The sequence below is a fragment of the Hemiscyllium ocellatum genome, chromosome 31 (assembly GCF_020745735.1).
Source record: "Hemiscyllium ocellatum isolate sHemOce1 chromosome 31, sHemOce1.pat.X.cur, whole genome shotgun sequence".
NCBI classification, from domain to species: domain Eukaryota; kingdom Metazoa; phylum Chordata; class Chondrichthyes; order Orectolobiformes; family Hemiscylliidae; genus Hemiscyllium; species Hemiscyllium ocellatum.
In genome coordinates this window covers 17,267,464-17,292,055 of record NC_083431.1, presented here as the reverse complement: position 1 = coordinate 17,292,055, position 24,592 = coordinate 17,267,464, and the positions used below count along the sequence as shown (strand labels likewise).

The window sequence follows — 24,592 nt, the reverse complement described above, 5'->3', positions numbered from 1 at the left end:
ATAAGGGTAGGGAGGTAAATATATCTCTGATGGTGGGGTCCGTTTGTAGGTGGCAGACATGTTGGCGGATGATGGGATGTATGCGGGGGCTGGTGGGGTGGAAGGTGAGGATCAGGGGAATTTCGTTCTTGTTGCTGGTGGGGTGTAAGGGCTGAGGTGGTGGACTTTTAGGTAGGAGCCTCAGGGCAGCGAGGGGGGCGGGATTATGTGGGGAACTCTGACATTGGATTGGCGGGGGCGTGTGTCAATCATTGAGTGACGGCGGGGGCCATCTTGCGGGCGGGCCGTTGGAGTGAGTGGGAAATAAAATGGCGGCAAAGGGAGAGCGGGGCGAGCGATGAGGAGCAAGAGAAGCCTTTCAGTCAAAAGTTATATTTTAAAAAAATAAACCGGAAACAATAGCCGGTTTTGGATCGACAATTAAATTTGACTTATTTTTACTTTCTCTCGTCGGCGCCGCTTTGCGAAGCATGGACCGGTTGGCCCCCTTCGGCAGTGAGTAGCCCCCCACCCTGCGCCTCATCCTCGGGGAGGGGGATGGCTGATAACCGGAGGATCGGGGCTCCGCTCCGGCCTGTAGCTGCAGCGTTTATCACGAGCTGAGAATTGAATCGGACTCGCATTTGGGCGAGAACTTGCTTCTCAATAAAAGCTCCACTTTCATTCCCCCCCCCCCCCCCCAAACATAATCCCCCAAAAATCGAAATGTCTTTACCTAAGATAAATCTGCAGCCGGAGTGTGATGTGCTGTACTTTTTAATGTATGAATCACAGTTTCAGAGGCAACTTCATTTCCCCCCCCCAAAAAAAAATATATTTTAACAAAAACAGCGTTTTAGGAGCCCACGCCGACAAATACAGCGTACTAAACTAACCTTCTTCAGATTAATCCCTCCAACTCCTCGCCCCAACTGACTTGTGTGTGTTTGGAGCTTTGTATTTAGTCAAGGGAACATGCCACGTGTGTTGTGCATTTGCTGTCCCTCGCCTCTGATGGCTGCAGGGGGAAGTGCAGGCAAGCTGTGTGACCTGAGCTGCAACAGACCAGGCAAGGTTGGTTCATATCAACTGATAGGACAAGATCTACCTTGGTTGAACTGGGCTGGCAGTCAAAACACATCCATAATATTTCAACAGCAGCCCCCAAAACAAACCGTTAAATCTGAGACATGCAGAATATCCTGAAAATGATTGGTCCATTATTGTGACAAGAAAAAGATGGGCATTTTTCTAGGACCTTGAGTGAGTACAGAATGTATCAAATGTAGCCCTTTCTATGCAGATATTTAAATGTCATTGCAAGACCCCAATCACTAACACTTGCCCCCCCCCGCCAATTTCTGTATCTGTCTCTTCATTTTGTGTCTGTGTGAAATTTTATGTAACCGAATCCTACCTTAACTCACCAAATTAAAATCTAGATGTGAAAGCAAGTTTTTCTAACAATATCCATATGAAACCAGAGCACCACTCAAACTTTACAACTGGGAAAATGCCTATTATGTTAGGACGGATTGCTGAGGCATGAGTTGAAAAATGTGGCACTGAAAAGCACAGCAGATCAGGCAGCATCTGAGGAGCAGGAGAGTCAATGTTTCAGGTGTAAGCCACTTATCAGGCTTGAGAGGATCATGTGAAAGGGGAAAGGAAATAAAACCCTTGCTGCAAACTAGTACCTTGTCCAGCTGAATATCTTCTCCCTTCAACCATGCCACATATTTTTAATGAACCTTTTTGATTATATAGTCCAAAAAACCAAATGTTGCTTCAAACAAGGGGCAATGATTTTTGTTTTCAGATTTTCTCTATCTCCTCCTAGAATGCCATCAAAAATATTTTGAGACCATCCAAACGTTAATGCTGCATTTGCCCCCAAAAAATTGAAAGTTACATTCTTTGCTTCCAGGTTTTTAAGCAGAATTTAGTTTTCAGTTATTCCCTAGTTTCATGTAAAGAAAGTTAAATCATGGGAGTGCTTCGTCTATGCTGTTTATAGAAGCAAAATTGTGCTGATGTTGGTAATCTGAAGTTAAAACTTTGCTGGAAACACTCAGCAGGTCAGGCAGTGTCTGCAGACATTGAAATGGTTAGTGCTTCAGGAAAATAACGTTTCACAAGAACTGGAAAACAGGTTACACATTTTAGAGTTTTAAGCAAGTGCAGTGGTCAGGAAAGGAGATTAGAATAAAAGGGAAGGTTTTATAATGTGGAATACTGGAGGACTAAAATGAAAAAAAAATTGATCTTTTGGCATTTAATCATTCCTGCCTTCCACCCAATCAACAAAGCTTTTCAGTTCTTTCCAGAATTTTTCCTGCCTCTCTACTTTCTGGCTTGTCACATCTATAACTTTTTCCATTTTTGTTGACAGGTAATCAAACTAAAAGTCTTAATTCTCTCTCTGGCTATTCTACCCAACCTGCTGAGTATTTCTGGCATTTTCTTATTGAAATTGCGCAAATTGTCTATAATGGCTATTTCCTGATCAGAAACTCAAGAATACGGGGAGCAAGAATGTTTGTATTAACAAAATACATACGTACAATCGTGTTGTTACTAATCCAATTGTCATGTTTCGTGTTTTAATAATTTTAAAAATTACTTTGAATCATTGTTTTAACACAAGGCTTTTGTATCTGCTTATTCGTTGATGCTTTGAAATCATTTCATTCACTCTGTTGCAATCATGGCTTGTAAATACCAATACTCCAACCTAGTGCTACACAGCTAAAAGTGTTTTTCAGAGACAAAGCAAAGTTTGAAAAGCTAAAGTCTGTATTTGAGCTGCTGTGTTTTTTTCTCTTGGTTGATATGGCAGTCTCATTCGCATTGATAGTTACCTAAATTGAGAAATGGTTTGTAGGTAGTTGTTGGAATGGCTTAGGTGACTGCAAAAATGTAATGGTTCCCCTATTACAGATACCACAAGGTGATTGGTTGTATGAATGTTGAACATTAAATGTGTTCATTCTATTTGGAATTGCTGAATTGTCTTGATCCGATGTTATTTCAGGTGACCCCTTTGATCAACCACCATGTCGTGGATGTTCCTCTTACCTAATGGAACCCTACATAAAGTGTGCAGACTGTGGACCTCCTCCATTACTTATATGTTTACAGGTACACTCCCATAAATTTACCTTATAAAAGATTGCGAGTGATATGTTTGTCTTCCATAATTTCACATTCTGCACTTGCAAAACTTGATCATAGATCAGCAATAACCTTATGTATGAATGTCGAAGTCCAAAATAATACAAATAGTTACGATTTTAAGTAAGATAATGTTTTATTGATTTACATCAGGAAGCAAAATCCCACAAGATGAAAAGTAACGAGGCAATGTGATCATTTGATGTTTTCTTTTTCTATTCCTTGCTGTTTCTATCTCAGCAATTACATTTTATTTAGTACAATAAAGTATTTGAGGATGTCCTGTCCACTGATTGGAGTTATACTTAGCACAAAGAAAGATGGTTGTGAATGTTAGAAGTCAATAATCTCAATTCTAGGATATGACTGCAAGAGTTCTTCAGGATGATATCTCAAACCTTATCACCTTCAGCTACTTCTTCAATGACATTCCATCCTCATAGGATCAGAAGTGGTGATGGTTGCACAACATTCAGCACCATTTGAAGCAGTCTAAGTTGTTATGGAACATTAACTGGACAACATTCAGGCTTACAGTAATAAGTAATATTTGTACCCAAGAACGCCAAACAATGACCATATCCTACAAGAGACTCAAATCATCTTGACGTTGCTTTCACAAATCCCCCATTATCAACATCCTGATGTTACCATTGACCAGAAACAACTGAAACAGCCATATAAATATCATGCCCTCAAGAAGAGGACAGAGACTTGGGAATTCTACAGCGATAATTTGTCATCTCCGCTGAGCTTGTCCTGCACTGTAAAAGTCAAGAATGTTTTGGAGCTTTCTCCACTTGCCTGCATAAGTGCTACTCCAGTAACATTCAAGAAGCTTGACACTATCCACCACCACCAATAATTAATGCCCTTTCCCACCAATCCTCAGTGGCATCACCATTTACCATCCATGAGTCATACTGCAACAGTTCACCACAGCTCCTTCACAAATGACCCCTACCACTTCCAAGGACAAGGGCAACAGATGGATTGCACACTTTTAACCTGCAAGTTCTCCTCCAATCCTTACCTTGTTCTTAACTTGGGATTATATTATCATTCTTTCAGTGTCACTGGGTCAAAGTCAGAAACTTCCTTCCTAAAAGCACTGTGGCTATATCTCCCACAGTGGACTGCAAGTATACAAGAAGGCTGATCATTACCACATTCTCAAGGCAATTAGATATGGACAGTAAAACCAAGCCCAACCAGTGAACAATACTTTTAAAAAAAAGTTTGACCTGCAATTGTCAGCTTCGTTTTCTGACTTTGCAAGTCCATTCACTTATTCAGTCTCTTTCTTGCCAAGTCGGACAAATCTGAAGTTTGGCTTTCCAAATCCGGACCACCTACGCTGTAGATCCCTTATTGAGTTGATCGCAGAGAAAAAAACCTAAAAGAATGCCTTCTTCATCTTAAAGGTAATTCAAAAATAAATCATTTATAATTTATTTTACTGAATAGCAGAAAATCATTGTAGGTGATAGCACACCGATAATCATTTTAAACCTGCGCAATTCTTTGATTCTGCTACAGTTTCATGTATGAACTTAAAAAGTAATTTCTGGGAGATCCAAGATGGCGGTGACAGCAAGTCTGAGTTTACAGTGCTCTTCCCAAAACCTGGGTAAAGTGAGTTACTCACCCCCACCACACTTACCAAACCACCCAAAAAAATTTTCTAACCTTAATTAGCTGTTTACTATTATATTTAAGCAGTTTAATATTAAGTGGATAATGAGTAAACCAAAGGGATCCCGCAGCTCTCAGAAAACAAAGACCCCTCCCCAACCCTCCTCTCCTCCTCCGGCTGCAGCTGATGTAAAAACAGGCCTTGAAGAGATGATTGCCAGGCTGGAAACGACACTCGTCAATTTCATTGCAGAATCCAGACAGAGATGGAACTCATTCGAAGAAAAGCTACAAAAGCACAGCCAGGCTCTCGAGGAATTACAGGGCCGAGTGGAGGGGGCGGAGCTAAAGGCCACGACCTCCGAGGCTGCAGCACAAACAGCTGCAGAACAGGTGCGAGCTCTGGAGCAGAGAGTCCGGGCCTTTGAAATCTACATGGATGACCTGGATAATAGAAATCGGAGAAAGAATATCCATCTTCTGGGCCTCCCTGAACAAGAAGAGAAGGGACAGTTAGTAGTATTTCTGGAGCGATGGCTGCCCCAGCTTTTAAACCTGGGGGCTGAAACTGACCGGGTAAGGGTGGAGTGGGCCTACCGGGTCGCAGTACGCGGATCTGGCCCAAACCAGCGCCCACGCCCGGTCCTGTTCCGGCTGCAGAGTTATAGGGAGAGGCAGATACTCCTGGACGCCTCCAGAAAGCTTGGAAAGGATCCTAAAGCTATGATTCATGAAGGATCCAAGATTATGTTATTTCAGGACTTCTCCCCGGCTTTGGCACGAAGGAGGAAGGCGTTTGATGAGGTGAAGAAATGTCTAAGGAACTTAAATATTCAATACACCTTACGCTACCCAGCGACGTTATGCTTTAACCACGAAGGATCCGAGTATAATTTTAGATCACCAGAAGAGGCTAAGGAACTTTTAGACTCGTTTAAATAAATCGTAAGAGACAATTTATGTTGGCTTGCCTCTTCCACACTCCGTGGGGAGAAATGGATACTTTACTCTACTTTACTTTTGCTTCTGGGAGCAGGGTTGTCTTCCCTTGCTATTTTATGTTATTATACTTAACTGTAATTTGTTGGAGTTGTAATTTTATAGTTATGTGTGTTTGTACGTGGCATTGATGCTATCAGATATACTCAGGTATGGGTGGGGAGGGGTGGGGGTGGGGCGCTCACTGTTAACTCTAGCTCGGTATTATATCTAAATCCTATTAAGGAGCACCCGGGTCAAAGGTGGGACACTGTTTGGGAGAGGATATGGTGGACCTTTAGAAAGGAAGTAAGGCCCCGTGAGAATAAGGGGGAGGATCTCCATTCAAACATTTTTTTTTGTTCTTATTGTTTGGAAATAGTTTCCTTTTTATTATACTGTTATGAGTGTATTAGAGAACATTTTCTCTTGTTTGAAGGATGTAAGTGACTCAACTATACACTCTGGATAATTGTGGATTAGATTAGTAGTTAACTGAGTTTCATTGTTTTTCTTTCTTCTTTAGTATCATTCCTTTGAATTTTGATGATTATATATTTAAGATCTATTTTTATATTAATGTTTGTGCTTGAAAGTTCTGTTTATTTTTGTAAATTTGTCAAAATATTAAATTTCTAATAAAAATATCTTTTAAAAAAAAAGTAATTTCTGACCTCTTTTGATGTCAAATTTTGTGCTTGAATTTTTCTGAAATGCGAGCTGTTAGCCTCAAGATTGAGTGTTTTGTTTTAAATTCATTGATGGGATAAGAGCTTTACTAGCAAGAACAATAATTGTTGCCCACCTCAATTATTTCAGTCCATTTCATGTAGGTATATCCATTGTGTTATCAGGGAGGGATTTGTAAGATTTTGACCCAGTAACAGCAAGGAAAAGGTAATCAGGATGTCTTTAAGGGGAACTTGTAGGTGGGATGTACTGGTGCAATTGCTACCCTTGTTCTTCTAAGCAGCAGAGATTGTAGGTTTAGAAAGTGCCAACAAAGGAGCTTTGGAAAGTTGCTGCAATACAGCTTGCTATATTGTACATACTGCTGCCACTCGATGTGGTGGGTGAATACGTAGGGTGCTGGAAGGGTTGCCAATCTAGCAGACTGCTTTGAACTAAAATGTATACTTCTTAATTGTTCTTGGGGATACATTAATCCAAGAGGGGGAGAGATTTTCTTTAACTTCTGACCTTTGTCTTGAGTTGTTGGGCAAGCTTTGGGGAGTCTGGAGGTTAATTCCCAGCCTGTGACCTGTTCTTGCAACAGCAATGTTTATATGGCTGGTGCCATTAAATGATATAGTGACAATATTAAACCTTAAAATTCATAAATGGTTTGTATTGAAAAACATTGTAAAAGGTGTGGGTTATGCATCAGTTTGAAGATTTGGTTACAAATGGTACTATGAGAGGATAAAAAGAAAAAAAAGTAGATTCTGGTGAAATATTTAAGTTTTATTAACCAAGTAAATTTTGGTCCTTCTGCTTTATAAGATTATTTCACAGAATGCTACCTTAAAATATTTAAGGGGAAGAATGGTATTTTGAAATATTTTTGACCTTTTGTATTGTAGTGCTTTACCAGAGGGTTTGAATACAAGAAACATGAAAGTGACCACAGCTATGAAATAATGGTGAGTACAGAGATTTTTAAAGTTCTCTTACAGATAGCTAGTCAAATAAAGAATTTATTTTGTAGGTAAGAAATTTCTGATCACTTCATTAATGTTAATTATAATTTTTTATCCAATTCTGCATGTATTGTACATTTATTTAAATGATTTCAGTTATAGTCTATCTGACATTGAAGGCAAATAACATGCTATTTTCAGTTCTTGTTGCCTGTGCACATCAACCTCCACTTTCATCTATTATGCCAGTTCCACTCTCTGTGAAGGTAACATGCAATCAAGAAGGAACAGCAGAAAAACCATTCCAATTCAAAGTTAATCAATAAAATTATAGAGCAGACAAATAATTATGTGGAAGCTAGAGAATTTGTGATATTGGAAAAGAATGTTAGAGATTGGATGAAGCTCTGTGCATAGCTTGTGCAGATGCATAACAGTATTACATAAGGATATTTAGTGTGTTAGGGAGCTCTCGCTCAGTTGTCATTACAAGTTGACAGGTCAACATCCTTCGTGCAGGTCAAGCATTGGGTATAAAAAGACATAGATGTGAAGACAAAGTAACTTGTTTGTTTCAGCATGGTTTCTATATATTTTCAATACACTATCAAAGTAAGTTATGCAAAAGTTATTGAGCAAATAGATTAAATAAATATATTCATTTCAAGATGAGTTTCTGAGACTAAATGTTTAGTCAACCCTGGGGTGAGGGAGGTGAGATGGTTAACTTATATGTAAGTAATCGTTTTAAGAGACTGAATTCCTCCCTGTCTCATCATCTTACTTTCATGGACTGGTAAGTCAGAAATTGTTCAAAATAAGGCAAGAATAACCCAAAAAGTACTTTGATTATTGAATCTTATTTATAAATAATATCCTCCATAGATGTTAAAATGTGTACTATAAATTAATCAAATTTATCAAAAACAAAAGCCATGAAGAATAAGTTAACACTATTCTGCAAATCTGCTTATCTGCACACTATTACTGTGCACCTATTTGCTTGTGGTGATCCTACTCTTTGCTTATCTGCAGTTTTAAAGAAAATGATGGGAAGCTTCTTCCTGGAGTAAAATTGCACACTGCATGTGTTGTGTACTGTGCATGTGAAGTTAATCTTTTGTGCTGTTACAAAACACACCAGTTGCAGCCTTCCCTGGGAACACATCATTAGTGAACTACAGGGCATTGCTATTCAAGTGTATGCATGCACTGAGAATGTAGAAATCCATAAAATTTAGCCTACTGCTCATTGTCAGAACCATGTAATGTGTCCGAATCTGTTTTGTGCACACCATCATTTTAAAGATCATCTTCAACAGTTGTCATTGTCTCACTCTTCATCTCATAAATGATCGTCTACGATATCAAATACATTGGATATCTCACATTTCTTGAATTATTTTGTGACAATCTAATCTTAATTTCATCTCTGGGCCTTTAAATGCCATTCACACAGGGTTGGTAATGTAAGATTTCATATGCTGCCTTCTTTGATGGTAGTCTTCTCCAGTTATCTAGTGATTCCACTTTTTCTCATGCTATTCTTGATGGCTTATTTAGAGAGGCATCCATTAATTGGACAATACTGATTAGAGCACCAGGGCTAGCTGCATATCACTTTTTCCTATCTAGGTTCAGGAACAACATCAGTGTGTGATTGAAAAATGTGCCAAATGAGAAGACTTTATTCCTTTACATTATTCTCATTGGAAGCTTAGACTCTTCAGAGCCACGTTTTCAAATCACTTCCATCAATCTGTCCTTTATTGTGGATGTGAATGATTACTCCTTTTGGGAATTGCTGTTTTAGGAAGTTTCTTTCCCCTGAAAATAGGCATTGTCTTAAACCTTGTCCCATCAGACATTGATAATGATGGCCAGTTTTCTCTTGAGCTTTGTTCACCATCTGATGAGCTGGCATGTCAAAATTCATGAGAATTTAAACCATGTCCCCAATACAGATTAGTCTCTATCTGTTATGCTGTCAATACCTAACTAAAGACTCCCTAAAATCTAACTCTGTCATCGAGTTCTGCTGGGCAAGACAATGTAATCTTAGTCTTCTGTCACAGTACAAAATTGGTTTACCATCCAGGACTAGTTTTAAAATCACCAGGGCTTAATTTTCTTATTTGTTTCAGGGCAAAGATTGGAAAAATCCTTGAGAAACAGATTCATTCTTGCAATTGTCATTGATGAATTTTGCAACTTTGCAAGGCCTTCCTGTCTTTGCTTGTTCATTCTTGGGCATGTTTGAATTAGACTGTGCATCTGCAATTCCCTTTTGAGCGAAGGCAGATTGGCAGGGCACAGCACATACCGTGAGCTGACCTTTGACATTACATGTTGATCATCACAAGCAACAAATGCTCAACAGCTGCCGTCAGTAGCGTCCCTACCTTTGAGCCATGAGGCCCGGGTTCAGGTCCCACTAGCTTTAGACATGTGTATTAACATCTCCGAACAGGTTGATTAAAAATAGCTGATTCTGTTAATGAGCAGATTTGCATTAGGGTATGTTTGACCACAGCAGTGACTGCGTGGTATGATGATTTTGGATTTTTTGGCCAAAATTTACAAGGTTGATTTATACACAGGTACATGAAAAATGTGTGATTTTGACCAAAAATTGGTTACTTTTTTTGAGCACAAGATTAATATTTATTTGAGAATATACAGCACATGTCACTTCAGCACCTCAGGGCAGATGTAGATCAGTTGTGATGTGCCAAGATTTCACCAGTTTAAAATAGAAATTCCATTTTTCTACTTAAAAGTTCAGTATTAGTTAGATACTGTGATGGCTATAAACAGCATTTTCTTTTATTTTCCATGACCTGTACACAGACATCTGATTTTCCCATTTTGGATCCAAACTGGACTGCTCAGGAGGAAATGGCGCTACTTGAGGCAGTGATGGACTGTGGTTTTGGAAATTGGTAATACAAGTCATTTTTTTGTTTGCAATTCAAGTCTTATATTTTTCATTCCGGCAATCTTTTATAAAAATGTATTATCTGCTGAAAATTTGTCTCCTGTTATAGTCATTACACAAAATTCAGGTTGCTTTCTGTTACTAAGCTAAAAGCATTCAGCTGCAATTCCTATTCTCTGTTCGTATCTCTTTGCCCAAAATCTTGCTTACGTCCCAAATCTTGCTGGTCGCTGTTTCAATTTTATTATTCTTTCATCTCCCTACCAATCTATCTGCATTACCTTCTCGAAGTTGAGTCCATAGGATCAGTGGTTCCCAATCTTTTCAATATCAAGGCACACTAGCTGAATAATTGAATGGATTTCTTTACTCTATATGCACGGTGAGAAATGGCAGCAGATACTGCCTTCAATAATAGACATAGGCTCCAAAGCAGATCGGAAGCACGATCGAAAAAATTTCATGGTACGCCTCTCACCTTGATACGGCACACCAGTTGAAAACCACTGCATAAGGTCCAATTCCTGCACTCTTAAACATCTCATGCCAGGCCAGATTATTATAGTTATCCATCCTTGCCTTCTGTGATATTGCAATTTATCACCTCATCTTGACTATTCCTCTCCAAAGACCCTAGTTGTTACCCTCCAGGTGCACACTGACAGCTCCCAGAGCTTAACTGCGTCTTTACATTATGATTCTTCCGTAATAATTAAATGGATCAAGTCACATGCAAAGTCTTTGTGGTGAGGACTGTGATAAATTATCCAATGTCAATCACTGACATTATCAGTCACAACATTTCTGTTGCCCCTTAGTGTTCTGAGTTGGTGAACACCCAAGTTCAGTCTTAGTCCTGCCAATCTTCACGTACTGAATCTTAAAGAAAGTGGGTTTCTGAATTTTCTGCCAAGATATTTTTGAGATGTTTAAAGGTAAAGTTGATAGAGGACCATTCGGCTGCTCTCTCTCAGTGGTGGTGGTGGTTTAACCTGAGGATCACCATACCTCAGATATGTGGAAAGGTTGAGAAAGAGAGTTCTTTGTGGTAACCTCATTTGGTTCAGGAATTGAACCCATGCTGTTGGCATCACTCTGCATCGCAAACCAGCCACCCAGCCAACTAAGCCAGCTGATTCCTATGAGATGTTTACTGGTTAATTTTCAGACAGGAATTCCAATAGCACCAAAATATTGATTTAGCAGGCCATCAAACACTTCAGCTTCTGATGTTTAAGATAAAACAGTTGCTATGAACTATAATAAGAAAGTTGAGTCTTTGTCCCAGTTGTGTTTATTGAGGCCTTTCAGAACACATGGAATGTGTGTGAGTGAGACTATTTGGTATTTCATTGAAAAATTTACAAATATTAAAGTGTGGCATATCATCGCACAGAATGTACAACAGAGCATCATTCTGTGCAAATGTTCCATGCCCAGATAAGTCTCTTGCTACTTGCCTTCATCTCAACCTGTAAGCATTTTTTTCTAAAGAATTGTCCCTTTAATCTGAGGTGTGCCCTCAGGTTCTAATCTCTACTACTAATGGAAACATCCTCTTGACGTCCACTGTATCCAGATGTCTCAGTATTCTGTAAGTTTCAATGAGATTCTTCCTATAATGAGACAGTTGAAACTGAACACAATATTCCCAATGTGGTCTAACCAGGGCTTTATAGAACTGTAGCATAACCTCGCAGCTCTTAAACTTAACCTCCAACTAATGAAAGCTAACACACCATCCGCCACCTTAACAACCCTGTCAACATGGGTGGCAACTTTGAGGGATCTATGGACATGGACCCTAAGATCCCTCTGTTCCTCCACACTGCCAAGACTCATGCCTTTAATCCTGTAATCTGTATACAAATTCAACCTTTCAAAATGAGTCACTTCACAATTTTCCACTTTTCAGTCCAGCTCTGCATCCTGTCAATGTCCCATTGCAACCTACCACAGCCCTCTACACCACCACAACTCCAACAACCTTCATGTCATCAGCAAACTTACTAACCCACCCTTCCACTTCCTCATTCAAGTCTTCTATAAAATCACAAAGAGTAGAGGTCTCAGAACAGATCCCTGCAGAACACAACTGGTCACCGAGCTCCAGGCTGAATACTTCCCATCTACTATAACCCTCTGTCTTCTATGGGCCAGCCAATTCTGGATCTGACAGCTAAATTTCCCTTTATCCTATGCCTCCTTAGTTTCTGAATGAACCTACCATGGGGAACCTTATCAAACGACTTGCTAAAATCCATATACACCACATTCGCTCCTCTACCTTCTTCAAAGTGTTTTGTCACATTCTCAAAGAATTTGCGAAGAACTTGTAAGGTATGACCTGCCCCTCACCAAGCCATGCTGACTATGTGTAATCAAGCTATGCTGCTCCAAATAATCATTAATCCGGTCTTTCAGAATCCTCTTCAATAATCTGCCCACATTGACGTAAGACTGACTGGTCTTTAATTTGGAGGGTTATCCCTCCTCCCTTTCTTGAACAAGGAGATGACATTTGCCACCCTCCAATCATCTGGTATTACTCCAGTAGACAGAGAGGATGCAAATATCTTTGCCAAAAACGCAGCAGTCTCTCCCGTTGTTTCCCGTAGCAACCTTGGGTATATCCTATCTGGTAGAAAGTGAGGACTACAGATGCTGGAGTTCAGAATTGAGGGTATGGTGCTGGAAAAACACAGCAGGTCAGGCAGCATCCAAGGAGCCAGGAGAATCGACATTTTGGACATAAGCCCTTCATCAGGAATCGTCCTATCTGGATGATAGGAATATATCCTATCTGGCTCAGGGACTTATCTATCCTCATGTTTTTCAAAGTTCCCTGCATATCCTGCTCCTTAACATCAATCTGTTCGAACATATAAGCCTGTTTCACACTGTCCTCACAAACAACAATGTCCTCCAACTCCAGGCACAAGTTCCCTCCACTATTCCTGATTGAGTGAATTGAGTAGGTTCTTTCTTGATTATATGCTTTTTTGAGATATATCTCTCGTTTAAACTTAAAAATATAAGCCATAGTATTAAGTTAGCCTGGAGCAGTGTTTTGTAGAGGAATTAGACAGTGCTATGTTCTGGATCTGTAGATTGAAAGAAGCAAAAATTGCCTTTAGTGGGGTGATATGCTCTTCTTGTTGGATGTGGGAGTTTAGGGAGAGTTATAGGAGGGGAGAAAAGTTGCAGGTACAGTCACATAAATGGGTTAACTCCAGGAAAGATAAGAGAGATAGGCAGGTAGTGCAGGAGTCTTCTGTGGCTATCACCATTTCAAGCAAGTGTGCTGTTTTGGAAAATGTAGAAGGTAATGGATTCTCAGGGAAATGTAGCACAAACAGCAAAGTTTCGGTTATCAAGACAGGCTCTAATGTAATGAGGGGTACATTGGGTTCCAAGCCATCAACTGTGATAGGAGACTCTAGTCAGAGGCACAGACAGACGATTCTGCAGCCAGCAGCGAAAAATCAGAATGGTATGTTGCCTCCCTGGTGCCAGGATCAAGGATGTCTCAGAGAGGGTGCAGAATGTTCTCAAGGGAGAGAGGAACCAGCAGGACATCATTGTACACGTTGGAACCAATGACATAGGAAGAGAAAAGGATGAGTTTCTGATGGGAGAATATAGAGTTGTGCAGGAATTTGAAAAGGAGATCCTCGGGAGTAGTAATATCTGGATTACTCCCGGTGCTGCGAGCTAGTGAGGGTAGGAATAGGAGGATAGGGCTGATTAATGCATGGCTAAGGAGCTGGTATATGGAAGCTGATTCATATTTTTGAAACATTGGAATCTCTTGTGGGCGGCACGGTGGCACAGCGGTTAGCACTGCTGCCTCACAGCGCCAGGGACCCGGGTTCAATTCCCGACTCAGGCGACTGACTGTGTGGAGTTTGCACGTTCTCCCCGTGTCAGCGTGGGTTTCCTCCGGGTGCTCTGGTTTCCTCCCACAGTCCAAAGATGTGCAGGTCAGGTGAATTGGCCATGCTAAATTGCCCGTAGTGTTAGGTAAGGGGTAAATGTAGGGGTATGGGTGGGTTTCGCTTCGGCGGGTCAGTGTGGACTTGTTGGGCCGAAGGGCCTGTTTCCACACTGTATGTCTAATCTAATCTAACCTAATCTTCTGGGGTGGAAGTGACCTGTACAAGAAGGACAGGTTGCACCTGAATTGGAAGGGGCTAATATACTGGTAGGGAGATTTGCTAGAGCTTTTCAGGAGGATTTAAACTATTAAGGTCGGAGAGGGTGGAGCCCAGGGAGATAGTGAGGAAAGTGATCAATCTGAGACGGGTACACTTGAGAAAATAAGTGAGTCAAACAGTCAGGGCAGGCAGGGACAAAGCGAGGAACAAGGTAGGACTGATAAGTTAAACTGCATTTATTTCAATGAAAGACGCCTAACAAGGAAGGCAGATGAACTCAGGGCATGGTTAGGAACATGGGACTGGGATATCATAGCAATTACAGAAATGTGGCTCAGGGATGGCCAGGACTGGCAGCTTAATGTTCCAGGATACAAATGCTACAGGAAGGACAGAAAGGGAGGCAAGAGAGGAGGGGGAGTAACATTTTTGTTAAGGGATAACCCTACAGCTGTACTTAGGGAGGATATACCTGGGAATATATCCAGGGAAGTTACTTGGATTGAACTGAGAAATAAGAAAGGGATGATCTCCTTATTGGGATTGTATTATAGACCCCCTAATAGTCAGAGGGAAATTGAGAAACAAATTTGTAAGGAGGTCTCAGTTATCTGTAAGAATAACAGGGTGGTTTGATCAGGGTTTTTAACTTTCCAAACGTAGACTGGAACTGCCATAGTGTTAAGGTTTAGATGGAGAGGATTTGGTTAAGTGTGTACAAGAAAAGTTTCTGATTCAGTATGTAGATGTATCTACTAGAGAAGGTGCAAAACTTGACATACTCTTGGAAAATGAGGCAGGGCAGGTCACTGAGGTGTCAATGGGGGCGCACTTTGGGGCTAGTGATCATAATCCTATTAGTTTTAAAATAGTGATGGAAAAGGATAGACAAGATCTAAAAGTTGAAGTTCTAAATTGGAAGAAGGCTAGTTTTGATGGTATTAGGCAAGAACTTTCAAAAGTTAATTGGGGGCAGATGTTCGCAGGTAAAGGGACGGCTGGAAAATGGGAAGCCTCCAGAAATGAGATAATAAGAGTCCAGAGTTTTTTACTGTTAGGGTGAAAGGAAAGGCTGGTAGGTTTAGGGAATGCTGGATGACTAAAGAAATTGAGAGTTTGGTTAAGAAAAAGAAGGAAGCCTATATCAGTGTAAACAAGCGAGATCTAATTAATCCTTGGAAGAGTATAAAGGCAATAGGAGTATACTTAGGGAAATCAAGAGTGTAAAAAGGGGACATGAGATAGCTTTGGCAAATAGAGTTAAGGAGATCCAAAGAGGTTTTACAAATACTTTAAGGACAAAAGGGTGACAAGGGAGAGAATAGAGCCCTCAGAGATCGGCAAGGCACAGGAGATGGGGGAGATACTAATGAGTATTTTGCATCAGTGTTTGCTGTGGAAAAGAACGTGGAAGATATTGAATGTAGGGAAATAGATAGTGACATCTTGAAAAATGTCCAGATTACAAAGGAGGAAGTGCTGGATGTCTTGAAATGCACAGAAGTGGATAAATCCCCAGGACCTGATTATGTGTACCCTAGAACTCTGTGGGAAGCTGGGGAAGTGATTGCTGGGCCCCTTGCTGAGATATTTGTATCATCGATCGTCACAGGTGAGGTGCGGCAAGACTGGATGTTGGCTCACATGGTGCCACTTTTAAGAAGGATGGTAAGGACAAGCCAGGGAACTATAGACTGGTGAGCCTGACATCGGTGGTGGGCAGGTTGTTGGAGGGAATCCTGAGGGACAGGATTTACATGTATTTGGAAAAGCAAGGACTGATTCGGGATAGTCAACATGGCTTTGTGCGTGGGAAATCATGTCTCTGAAGCTTGAGTGAGTTTTTTGAAGAAGTAGCAAAGAGTTTGTTGAGGGCAGAGTGGTGGACGTGATCTATATGGACTTCAATAAGGTGTTTGACAAGGTTCCCCATGGGAGACTGGTTAGTAAGGTTAGATCTCACGGAATACAGGGTGAGCTATCCATTTGGATACAGAACTGGCTCAAAAGTAGAAGACAGAGGGTGATGGTGGAGGGTTGTTTTTCAGACTGGGGGCCTGTGACCAGTGGAGTGCCACAAGCTGGGTCTGCTACTTTTCGTCATTTATAACAAATGATTTGGATGTGAACATAAGAGGTAAGTTTGCAGATGACACCAAAATTGGAGGTGTAGTGGACAGTGAAGAAGCTTACCTCAGATTACAGCAGGATCTTGATCAGATGGGCTAATGGGCTGAGGAATGGCAGTTGGAGTTTAATTTAGATAAATCTGAGGTGCTCCATTTTTGGGAAAGCAAATCTTAGCAGGACTTATACATTTAATGGTAAGGTCTAGAGAGTGCAGGTTCATAGCTTCTTGAAGGTAGAGTCACAGGTAGGTAGGATAGTAAGGAAGGCTTTTGGTATGCTTTCCTTTATTGGTCAGAATATTGAGTATGGGAGTTGGGAGGTCATGTTGCAGCGGTACACAACATTGGTTAGACCATTTTTGGAATATTGCGTGCATTTCTGGTCTCCTTCCTATCAGAAGGATGATGTGAAACTTGAAAGGGTTCAGAAAAGATTTGCAAGAATGTTGCCAGGGTTGGATGATTTGAGCTACAGGGAGAGGCTGAACAGGCTGAGGCCGTTTTCCCTGGAGTGTCAGAGGCTGAGGGGTGTCCTTACAGAGGTTTAGAAAATCACGACAGGCATTGATAAATTAAATAGACAAAGTCTCTGCCCTGGGATGGTGGTTTCGAGTTAGAGGGGAAAGATATAAAATAGACTTAAGGGGCAACTTTTTCATATAGAGGGTGGTATGTGTATGGAAAGGGCTGCCAGAGGAAGTGGTGGAGGCTGGTACAATTGCAACATTTAAAAGGCATCTGCATGGGTATATGAATAGGAAGGGTTGGGAGGGACATGTGCTGGGTGCTGGCAAGTGGGACTAGATTGGGTTGGGATATCTGGTCAGCATGGGCGAGTTGGACCGAAGGGTCTGTTTCCGTGCTGTACATCTCTATGATTCTATGACCCTACCCTGACTCTGGCCATCCTCTTGTCCCTCACACAAGTGTAGAACATCTTGGGATTTTCCTTAATCCTATCCGCCAAGGCTTTTTCATGCCCCTTTTTAGCTCTCCAAATTCCATTCTTAGTTTCTTCCTGACTACATTTTAACTCTTAAGAGCCCTATCTGATCCTTCCTTTCTCAACCTTAAGTAAGCTTCCTTCTTCCTCTTGACGAGATGTTCCACATATCTTGTCATCCAAGATCCCTTCACCTGATCATTCCTCACATGCCTCATTGGGACAGACCTATCCCGCATTCAAAACAAGTGCTCCCTAAACAACCTCCACATTTCTCTTGTACATTTCCCTGAGAATATCTGTTCCCAATTTATGTTCCACAGTTCATGCCTAATTACATTGTAATTCTCCTCCCCCTCCCCCCCCCCCCCGCCCCATACCATCTGCTCCTGTCTCTCTCCATGACCATAGTTAAGGTCAGGGAGTTGTGATTGCTATCACTGAAATGCTCTCCCACTGAGAGATCTGACACCTGTCCTGGTTTTTTGCCAAGCACCAAATCCAATATGGCTTCCCCTCTCATTGGCCTATCTATATACTGAGGCAGGAGTCCTTCGTAGACACACCTGACAAAATCTGTTGCATTCAAACTATTTGAGTTTGAGGTTCCATTCAACATTAGGGAAGTTGAAGTTACCCGTGCCAACAATCCTGTTATTTCTGCACCTTTCCAAAATCTCCCAGTCTGCTCCTCTGTGTCTCTGTTGCTATTGGGATGGTCTGTGGAAAACTCCCAATAAAGTGACTGCTACTTTCCTGTTTCTGACTTCCACCCATACTGACTCAGTAGACAAACCCTCCTCGACAACCTCCCCTTCTGCAGCTGTGATACTATTCCTGATTACCAATACTCTCTCACCTCTTTTACTTCCCTTCCAATTCCTTTGGAAACATCTCAACCCCGGAATATCCAACAACCATTGCTGCCCTTGTGATATTCAAGTCTCTGTAATGGCCACAATACTGATTCATGCTATTAATTTCCTCACCTTTATTCCTGACAGTTCTTACATTAAAATAGACACACTTCACCCTATCACACTGACTGCAACTTTGCCCTATCTACTGTCTATCCTTCCTCACAGACTCTCTGCATGCTATATCTGCCTGTTTTCCAGCTACTCCATCCTCTGATGCGTAGTTCCAGTTCCCATCCCACTGCCAAACTAGTTTAAACCCTCCCGAAGAGCTCGAACAAGCCTCCCATCCAAAATATTATTGCACTGTTCAGTTCAGCTGCAACCCAGTCTCCTTGTACAGGTCCCACCCTCCCCAGAAGGTATCCTAATGATCCACATGTCTGAATCCCTCGATCCTACACCAGCTCTGCAGCAACATGTTTGGCTGCACTCGCGTTCTGTTCCTAGCCTCAGTAACCCATGGTATTAGTAACAATCCTGAGATTACTACTCTGCTCGTCCTGCCTTTTAGCTTCCAACCTAACTCTCTATATTCATTTTTTAGGTCCTTATCCTTTCTCCTAGCTATGTCATTGATGCCGATGTGTACCACAACTTCTGGCTGCTGACACTCCCCCTTAAGAATCCTGTAGACTCGATCCTGGCACCCAGGAGGCAACCTACCATCCAGGAGTCTTATTCACGACCACAAAGTCTGCAGTCTGTTCCTCTCCCCATTGAATCTCCTATCACTATCACTCTCCTATTCTCCCCCCTTCCCTTCTGACCTTCGAAGCTTTTCCCCATTTAGAAAATAGTCTACGCCTCTGTTCTTCATATCAAAGTGCAGAACCTCACATTTGCCCATATGATATTCCATCTGCCACTTTTAGCCTAAGTCTTTTCACAGTCTCTTCAACTCAACAGCACCTGTCCCTACACCTATCTTTGTGTCATCTGCAAATTTAGCAACAACGTCCTCAGTTCCTTTGTCCAGACTGTTAATGTATAACGTGCATAGTTTGGTTCCAACGTGGACCCCTGTGGAACTCCACTAGTCACCAGCTGCCATCCTGAAAAAGACCCCTTTATCCCCAAGCCAGCCAATCCCCTATCCATGCCAGTATGTTATTCCTAATATCATGGGGTCTTACTTAGCAGCTTCCTGTGCAGCACTTTATCAAAGCCTTCTGGAAGTCCAAGTACATCATTTGAGGCAAACCTGCTAAAGTAATTTAGCAAGCCCAAAAATAATCACAGTTGGTTTACATTTTTAGGTGCTGGTGATGTGTGCACTTCCTTAGTGTCAATGACTTAGCCTAAATATTCAGTGCAAACATTTTAAAATTTCTATTTGTCTTTCCTTACTCTTCGGCCATAATCTTCAAGTTTCTGCAGAGTAGCATCTAAATTGTGGAGAAGCTCATCCTCATTTCCCTCTGACTAAAATATTATTCAGGTAACACTAGACTCCTTCCAGTCCACTTAAAATCTGACCCATGGCATATTGGAATAATAAAGGAGGCTTAACAGCTCCCCTCCGCCCACCCCAATTATTCTCAGGAACACAGGGACAGTATCCGTTTTAGTTTGAACAAAATAATGGATACTCTCTGTGTCAGAATTCAGCTCTCTGCATTTCCTTCATATAAAAACATAGGAATTAGGAGCGGAGTAGGCAATTCAGCCTTTGTGCCCACTGAGCCTATTTAACATGATCATGGCTGATTTTATCCTGGTCTAAACTCCACTTTTCTGCCTGCTCCCTGTAATCCTTTATCCAACGTTTCATCAGATACTTTTTTTTCTTGAACCTGTTGATTGATTCTGCCTTCACTGCACTCTGGATCATTGAGTTCCACAGATTCACAACTCTCTAAAAGAAGTAGTTTCTCCTCATCTCGGTTTTGAACATACCTCCTTACTTTATTGCCTCTTGTTTGAGAGTGTCCCACAAGGTGGAGCATTGTTCAATGTTCACCTGATTGATATCTGGATGTATGTTTGCTTGTGGAGCTGTAAGATTCATTTTGAGACGTTTCATCACCATGCTAGGTAATATCATCAGTGAGCCTCCGGTGAAGCACTGATAGTATGGCCCGCTTTTTATTTATGTGTTCAGGTTTCTTGGGTTGGTGATGTCATTTCCTGTTCTTTGTTTCAGGGGTGGTAAATGGGATCCAAGACAATGTGTTTACTGGTAGACAACTGGAACTCTATTAACAAACACATTGACTTGGATCCCATAATGCCCTTAGGGGGAAGGGGTTGCAGTTCCAGGATTTTGACCCAGCAACAGTGAAGGGACAGCGATATGTTTCCACGTCAACATGGTGAGTGGCTTGGAGGAGAACTTGCGGGTGATAGTATTCCCATGTATCTGCTGCCCTTGTCCTTCTAGGTGCAAGCATTTGTGGGTTTGGAAGCTGCGAGCTAAGGATCTTGTTTAGCATGCAGTGGTGAATGAGAAGAGGATTCCTCGACGTTTCATGCAAAAGCCCTTCAAATGCTGCCTGACTTGCTGTGCTTTTCCAGCACCACTCTAATCTTGACACTGATCTCCATCATCTGCAGTGCCTACTTCCGCTGAGAAGAGGATTCCTCCAACTGAATATTGAAACTGCCAATGCATTCCGACCACAAACTATTCGGTAGTGATTGTTTCCTTACCTCTCCCTCAAAGATATCTGAAACTGAGTTTCAATTTTAAAATTCCCACCCTTGTTTTCATATTCTTTCAAGGACTTACCTTGGTTACTGTTTGCGCCTTCACCAGCCCCACAAGGATTTGTGATCTCTGAGCCTTTCTAGCATTTTGTACACGTCTTTGATTTTGAATGCTGTGGAGTTAGTGATCATATTTTCAACTCGTTGAATCGAGTCTCCGAAATCCACACCTTGAACTTATCTATCCTTACTACTTTAACATGTTCCTTAAATCTTACCTACCTTGACACAGCTTTTGGTCATCTTTTCGGATATCTCCTATGGTGCAATGTCAGTATTTGGTAACAGAGCTAGGAAGCATCTTAGATTTTTTTTATTTTAAAGGCACCATTTAAATGCAAGTTGTTAGTAAACTTGCATATTAGATTGCAGGAAGCACAGACGTGCAGTTTTTGGTGTAATTTATGTATGTTTAAAATTTTCTGGTCTTTTGTGCTGATTGCACTAAAGTCTGGATAGAAACAAACTGTAATTTTGTTTCTCGTGGTTCGGTGTTGAGTTATGCCCAGTACCATAATAGAGAAATGTATAGCAACCTCTTAACTATATTTTAAAACAATTCCAAAAAACTTCCTTTTTGAAGGCAAGATGTAGCCAATCAGATGCGTACAAAATCCAAGGAAGATTGCGAGAAGCACTACATGAAACATTTTGTCAACAATCCTCTGTTTTCTTCCACATTACTGAGTTTGAAGCAGTCTGAAGAAACCAAAGACCTTGATACAGCAATCACATTTAGAGGTGAGTATTTGTTAAATTTGAGATACTAGAATTTCAGATTCTAACTGCAAGAGAATATCTCCAATAACTGAACAGTGATTGGCCTGTGAAAGTTTTTATGGTTATGGGACATCCCTGATGGTTCAGCTATATAGACCAGGGAGATCTTCACTTTCTGCTGTGTTAGTGTTTTCTTCTCATTGCCAGTAGGAATTAATGCAGTTGACTTTGATGATTGGGTCATGAAAAGAGTTAGTTTGTCATTCTTCTTTATCATGTTGTGGCAGGGGGCGGGGAAGGGGAATCAAATTGAGTTTAGACTTGATTAGGCTCAATTGCAATTGCCATCAAGTTGAAAGACTTTTGCTTCATTGTCCATCTGTGACCATCGTGCATTGAAGCACAACTTTTCAAAAAAGTCCATTTAACTAAGAACTATTTTGCATTAATGCCTCTTAATGCAAAATGGTTCTTAGTTAAATGGACTTTTAACACAGTCTATTTTAAATGTAATCTGAAGTAAAAGACAAAATGCTGAAAATATGCAGAGGGTCAGTCACAATCTGGAAGGAAAACTGGGGCTGAATCTTCCATCATAAAACACAACTTGGGTTTTCTGGAGCTGGAGAGAATCTTATGTGCTGTTGTCTTACATTAAGAGCTAATTTTTGGTCTTCTGCTTCAAATGCAATTCTGCTACCATAAAATAGATCTTGCTTTTCCCAATTAATTGCAGCTTGTGATGATCCTCCTCGACCAACGTTTGATTCTGCAGTGTCAAGAGATATGGCAGGGTATATGCCAGCACGAGCAGACTTTGTTGAAGTGAGTTGTTTATTTTACTTGATTCGTGCATTTGTTCTACAATCTACGTTAAAAGATTGGAACAAATGTAACCATTTGTAAATAATAGAAAACAGAAATAAACCTAGAGACTGATTAAAATGCAAAATGAATAGTTGAGGCACGTGGCAAAAACCCATTTAATGGGTAGCACCAGAGTACCATGATATAATGGTAATGTTTTTGGATTAATGGTGCTGGAAGAGCTCAGCAGTTCAGGCAGCATTCGAGGAACAGGTAATGTTGTTAGGCTAGTAATCCCGAGGTCTGGACTAATATTCTGAAAAAGTGATTTCATGTTGTTCCATGACAATTTGCGAATTTAAATTCAGCCAACTAAATTAAACTAGCATCCGTAATTCTGAAAGTGAAACTAGAAGAATGTCATAAAAATCGTAACTGTATTACTGATGTTCTTTAGGCCCTAAACAGATCTGACTGATATATAAAACAAACCTACTACCTTCTAAAATGGCTGAGCAAACTACTCTGTTCACACCCTTACACCCTCTCAAACTCAGTTTGGGAGAAGAAAGAAATACTGGTCTTGCCCATGACACCTACATCCTGCATTAAATGTGTAAATAACAACATAGTCATGTTAGGCCCAACTGTCTTGTTCTGTATAATTTATGTAATATCATTCTACAAATGACTGATTCTACACAATCACTAAATACTGACTTTAGTCTTGCAAGTAAACTGATTTTCTGTGGTGATGGTGATTAGTTCCCTTGGTATTCATGCATCTTAATGTTAGTTTTAAAATAGTTACAAGTTAAGTAGAGAGGGCTTGTTTGATTGTTAGCTAGTTGGCTAATTTTGTTTGTCCATTAATGCTCAGTTAGCATTCAATTTTGTTTCCTCCCTTACACCTGCAAGAAATGATTTGCTGTTTGGGTGCAGTGCAGCATGTTATTGTACTGCATTGCCCCATTTTAACATTTGCACTGCAAAGATAAATTATGCTAGTATCTGTGATTTTGACAGTTTTTGGGATAAAGTTGACACCCAGGGAGACATGCTGAAAGGGTATTTGCGAATCAAAGGAATAGTATTGATCACAAATCCCTGGAGCTCATGGAATTATAGATTTACATTTTTGTATAGTTGCTGTTCAGCAGGTTGTTGCAGGTGGCTGGTTGCCTGGAATAAAAGTTGCAGCAATTATTTCTCTGCTTTTCACATTACTTTTTTATTGAAAATCTAAAAATATTTAAGCAGAATTAAAATTAATACTTTTAATACAGGAATTTGACAATTATGCAGAATGGGATTTGAGAGATATTGATTTTGTAGAAGACGACTCTGATATTTTGCATGGTAAGTTCTTTGATCGACAAAATTATCTTTTGTTTGTCTTGTAAACCCCTCAAACAGCACTCCTTCTTGCTTTGTACATAGCAAAATGCCAATTGCTGTCTATTATGATAACATCCCATTGTAAAGTGGTCATTTTGTTGAAGTTAGTCCAGAAATCTTTCATGTGACTGTTGCGTTTAATTTGGAAGAAGCCTGTATTGCAAACAAAACATCTATGGTTACTGAGGGCTTACAAAAAAGACAACATTTCTTTGCGTCAGAGCCATTTACCTGTCACCAAATATAATAATTCCCCTCAAGGTAATACTTTGTAAGATACTGTTAATCCAATACGTTTGTTTGTGACTCCTTGTATCTAGAGCCTATTGAAATGGCTTTGCCCAAAAAATGTGATTAGATTAGATTACTTACAGTGTGGAAACAGGCCCTTCGGCCCAACAAGTCCACACTGACCCGCCAAAGCGCAACCCACCCATACCCCTACATTTACCCCTTACCTAACACTAC

At 40.7% G+C, this 24,592-nt stretch overlaps 1 protein-coding gene across 2 annotated transcripts in view; it reads left to right on the top strand.

The window, feature by feature from the left end:
- The first annotated feature begins 285 nt into the window (after positions 1-285).
- Positions 286-24,592, top strand: part of tada2a (transcriptional adaptor 2A) — a 45,531-nt gene continuing 21,224 nt past the window's right edge. For both annotated transcript variants that reach the window (XM_060847994.1, XM_060847995.1), the window contains exons 1-7: positions 286-495; positions 3,014-3,120; positions 7,350-7,409; positions 10,257-10,348; positions 21,783-21,940; positions 22,656-22,744; positions 24,013-24,085. In XM_060847994.1, the coding sequence (XP_060703977.1) occupies positions 471-495; positions 3,014-3,120; positions 7,350-7,409; positions 10,257-10,348; positions 21,783-21,940; positions 22,656-22,744; positions 24,013-24,085 (604 nt within the window). In that variant the 5' untranslated portion in view covers positions 286-470. The remainder of the gene's footprint in view (positions 496-3,013; positions 3,121-7,349; positions 7,410-10,256; positions 10,349-21,782; positions 21,941-22,655; positions 22,745-24,012; positions 24,086-24,592) is intronic.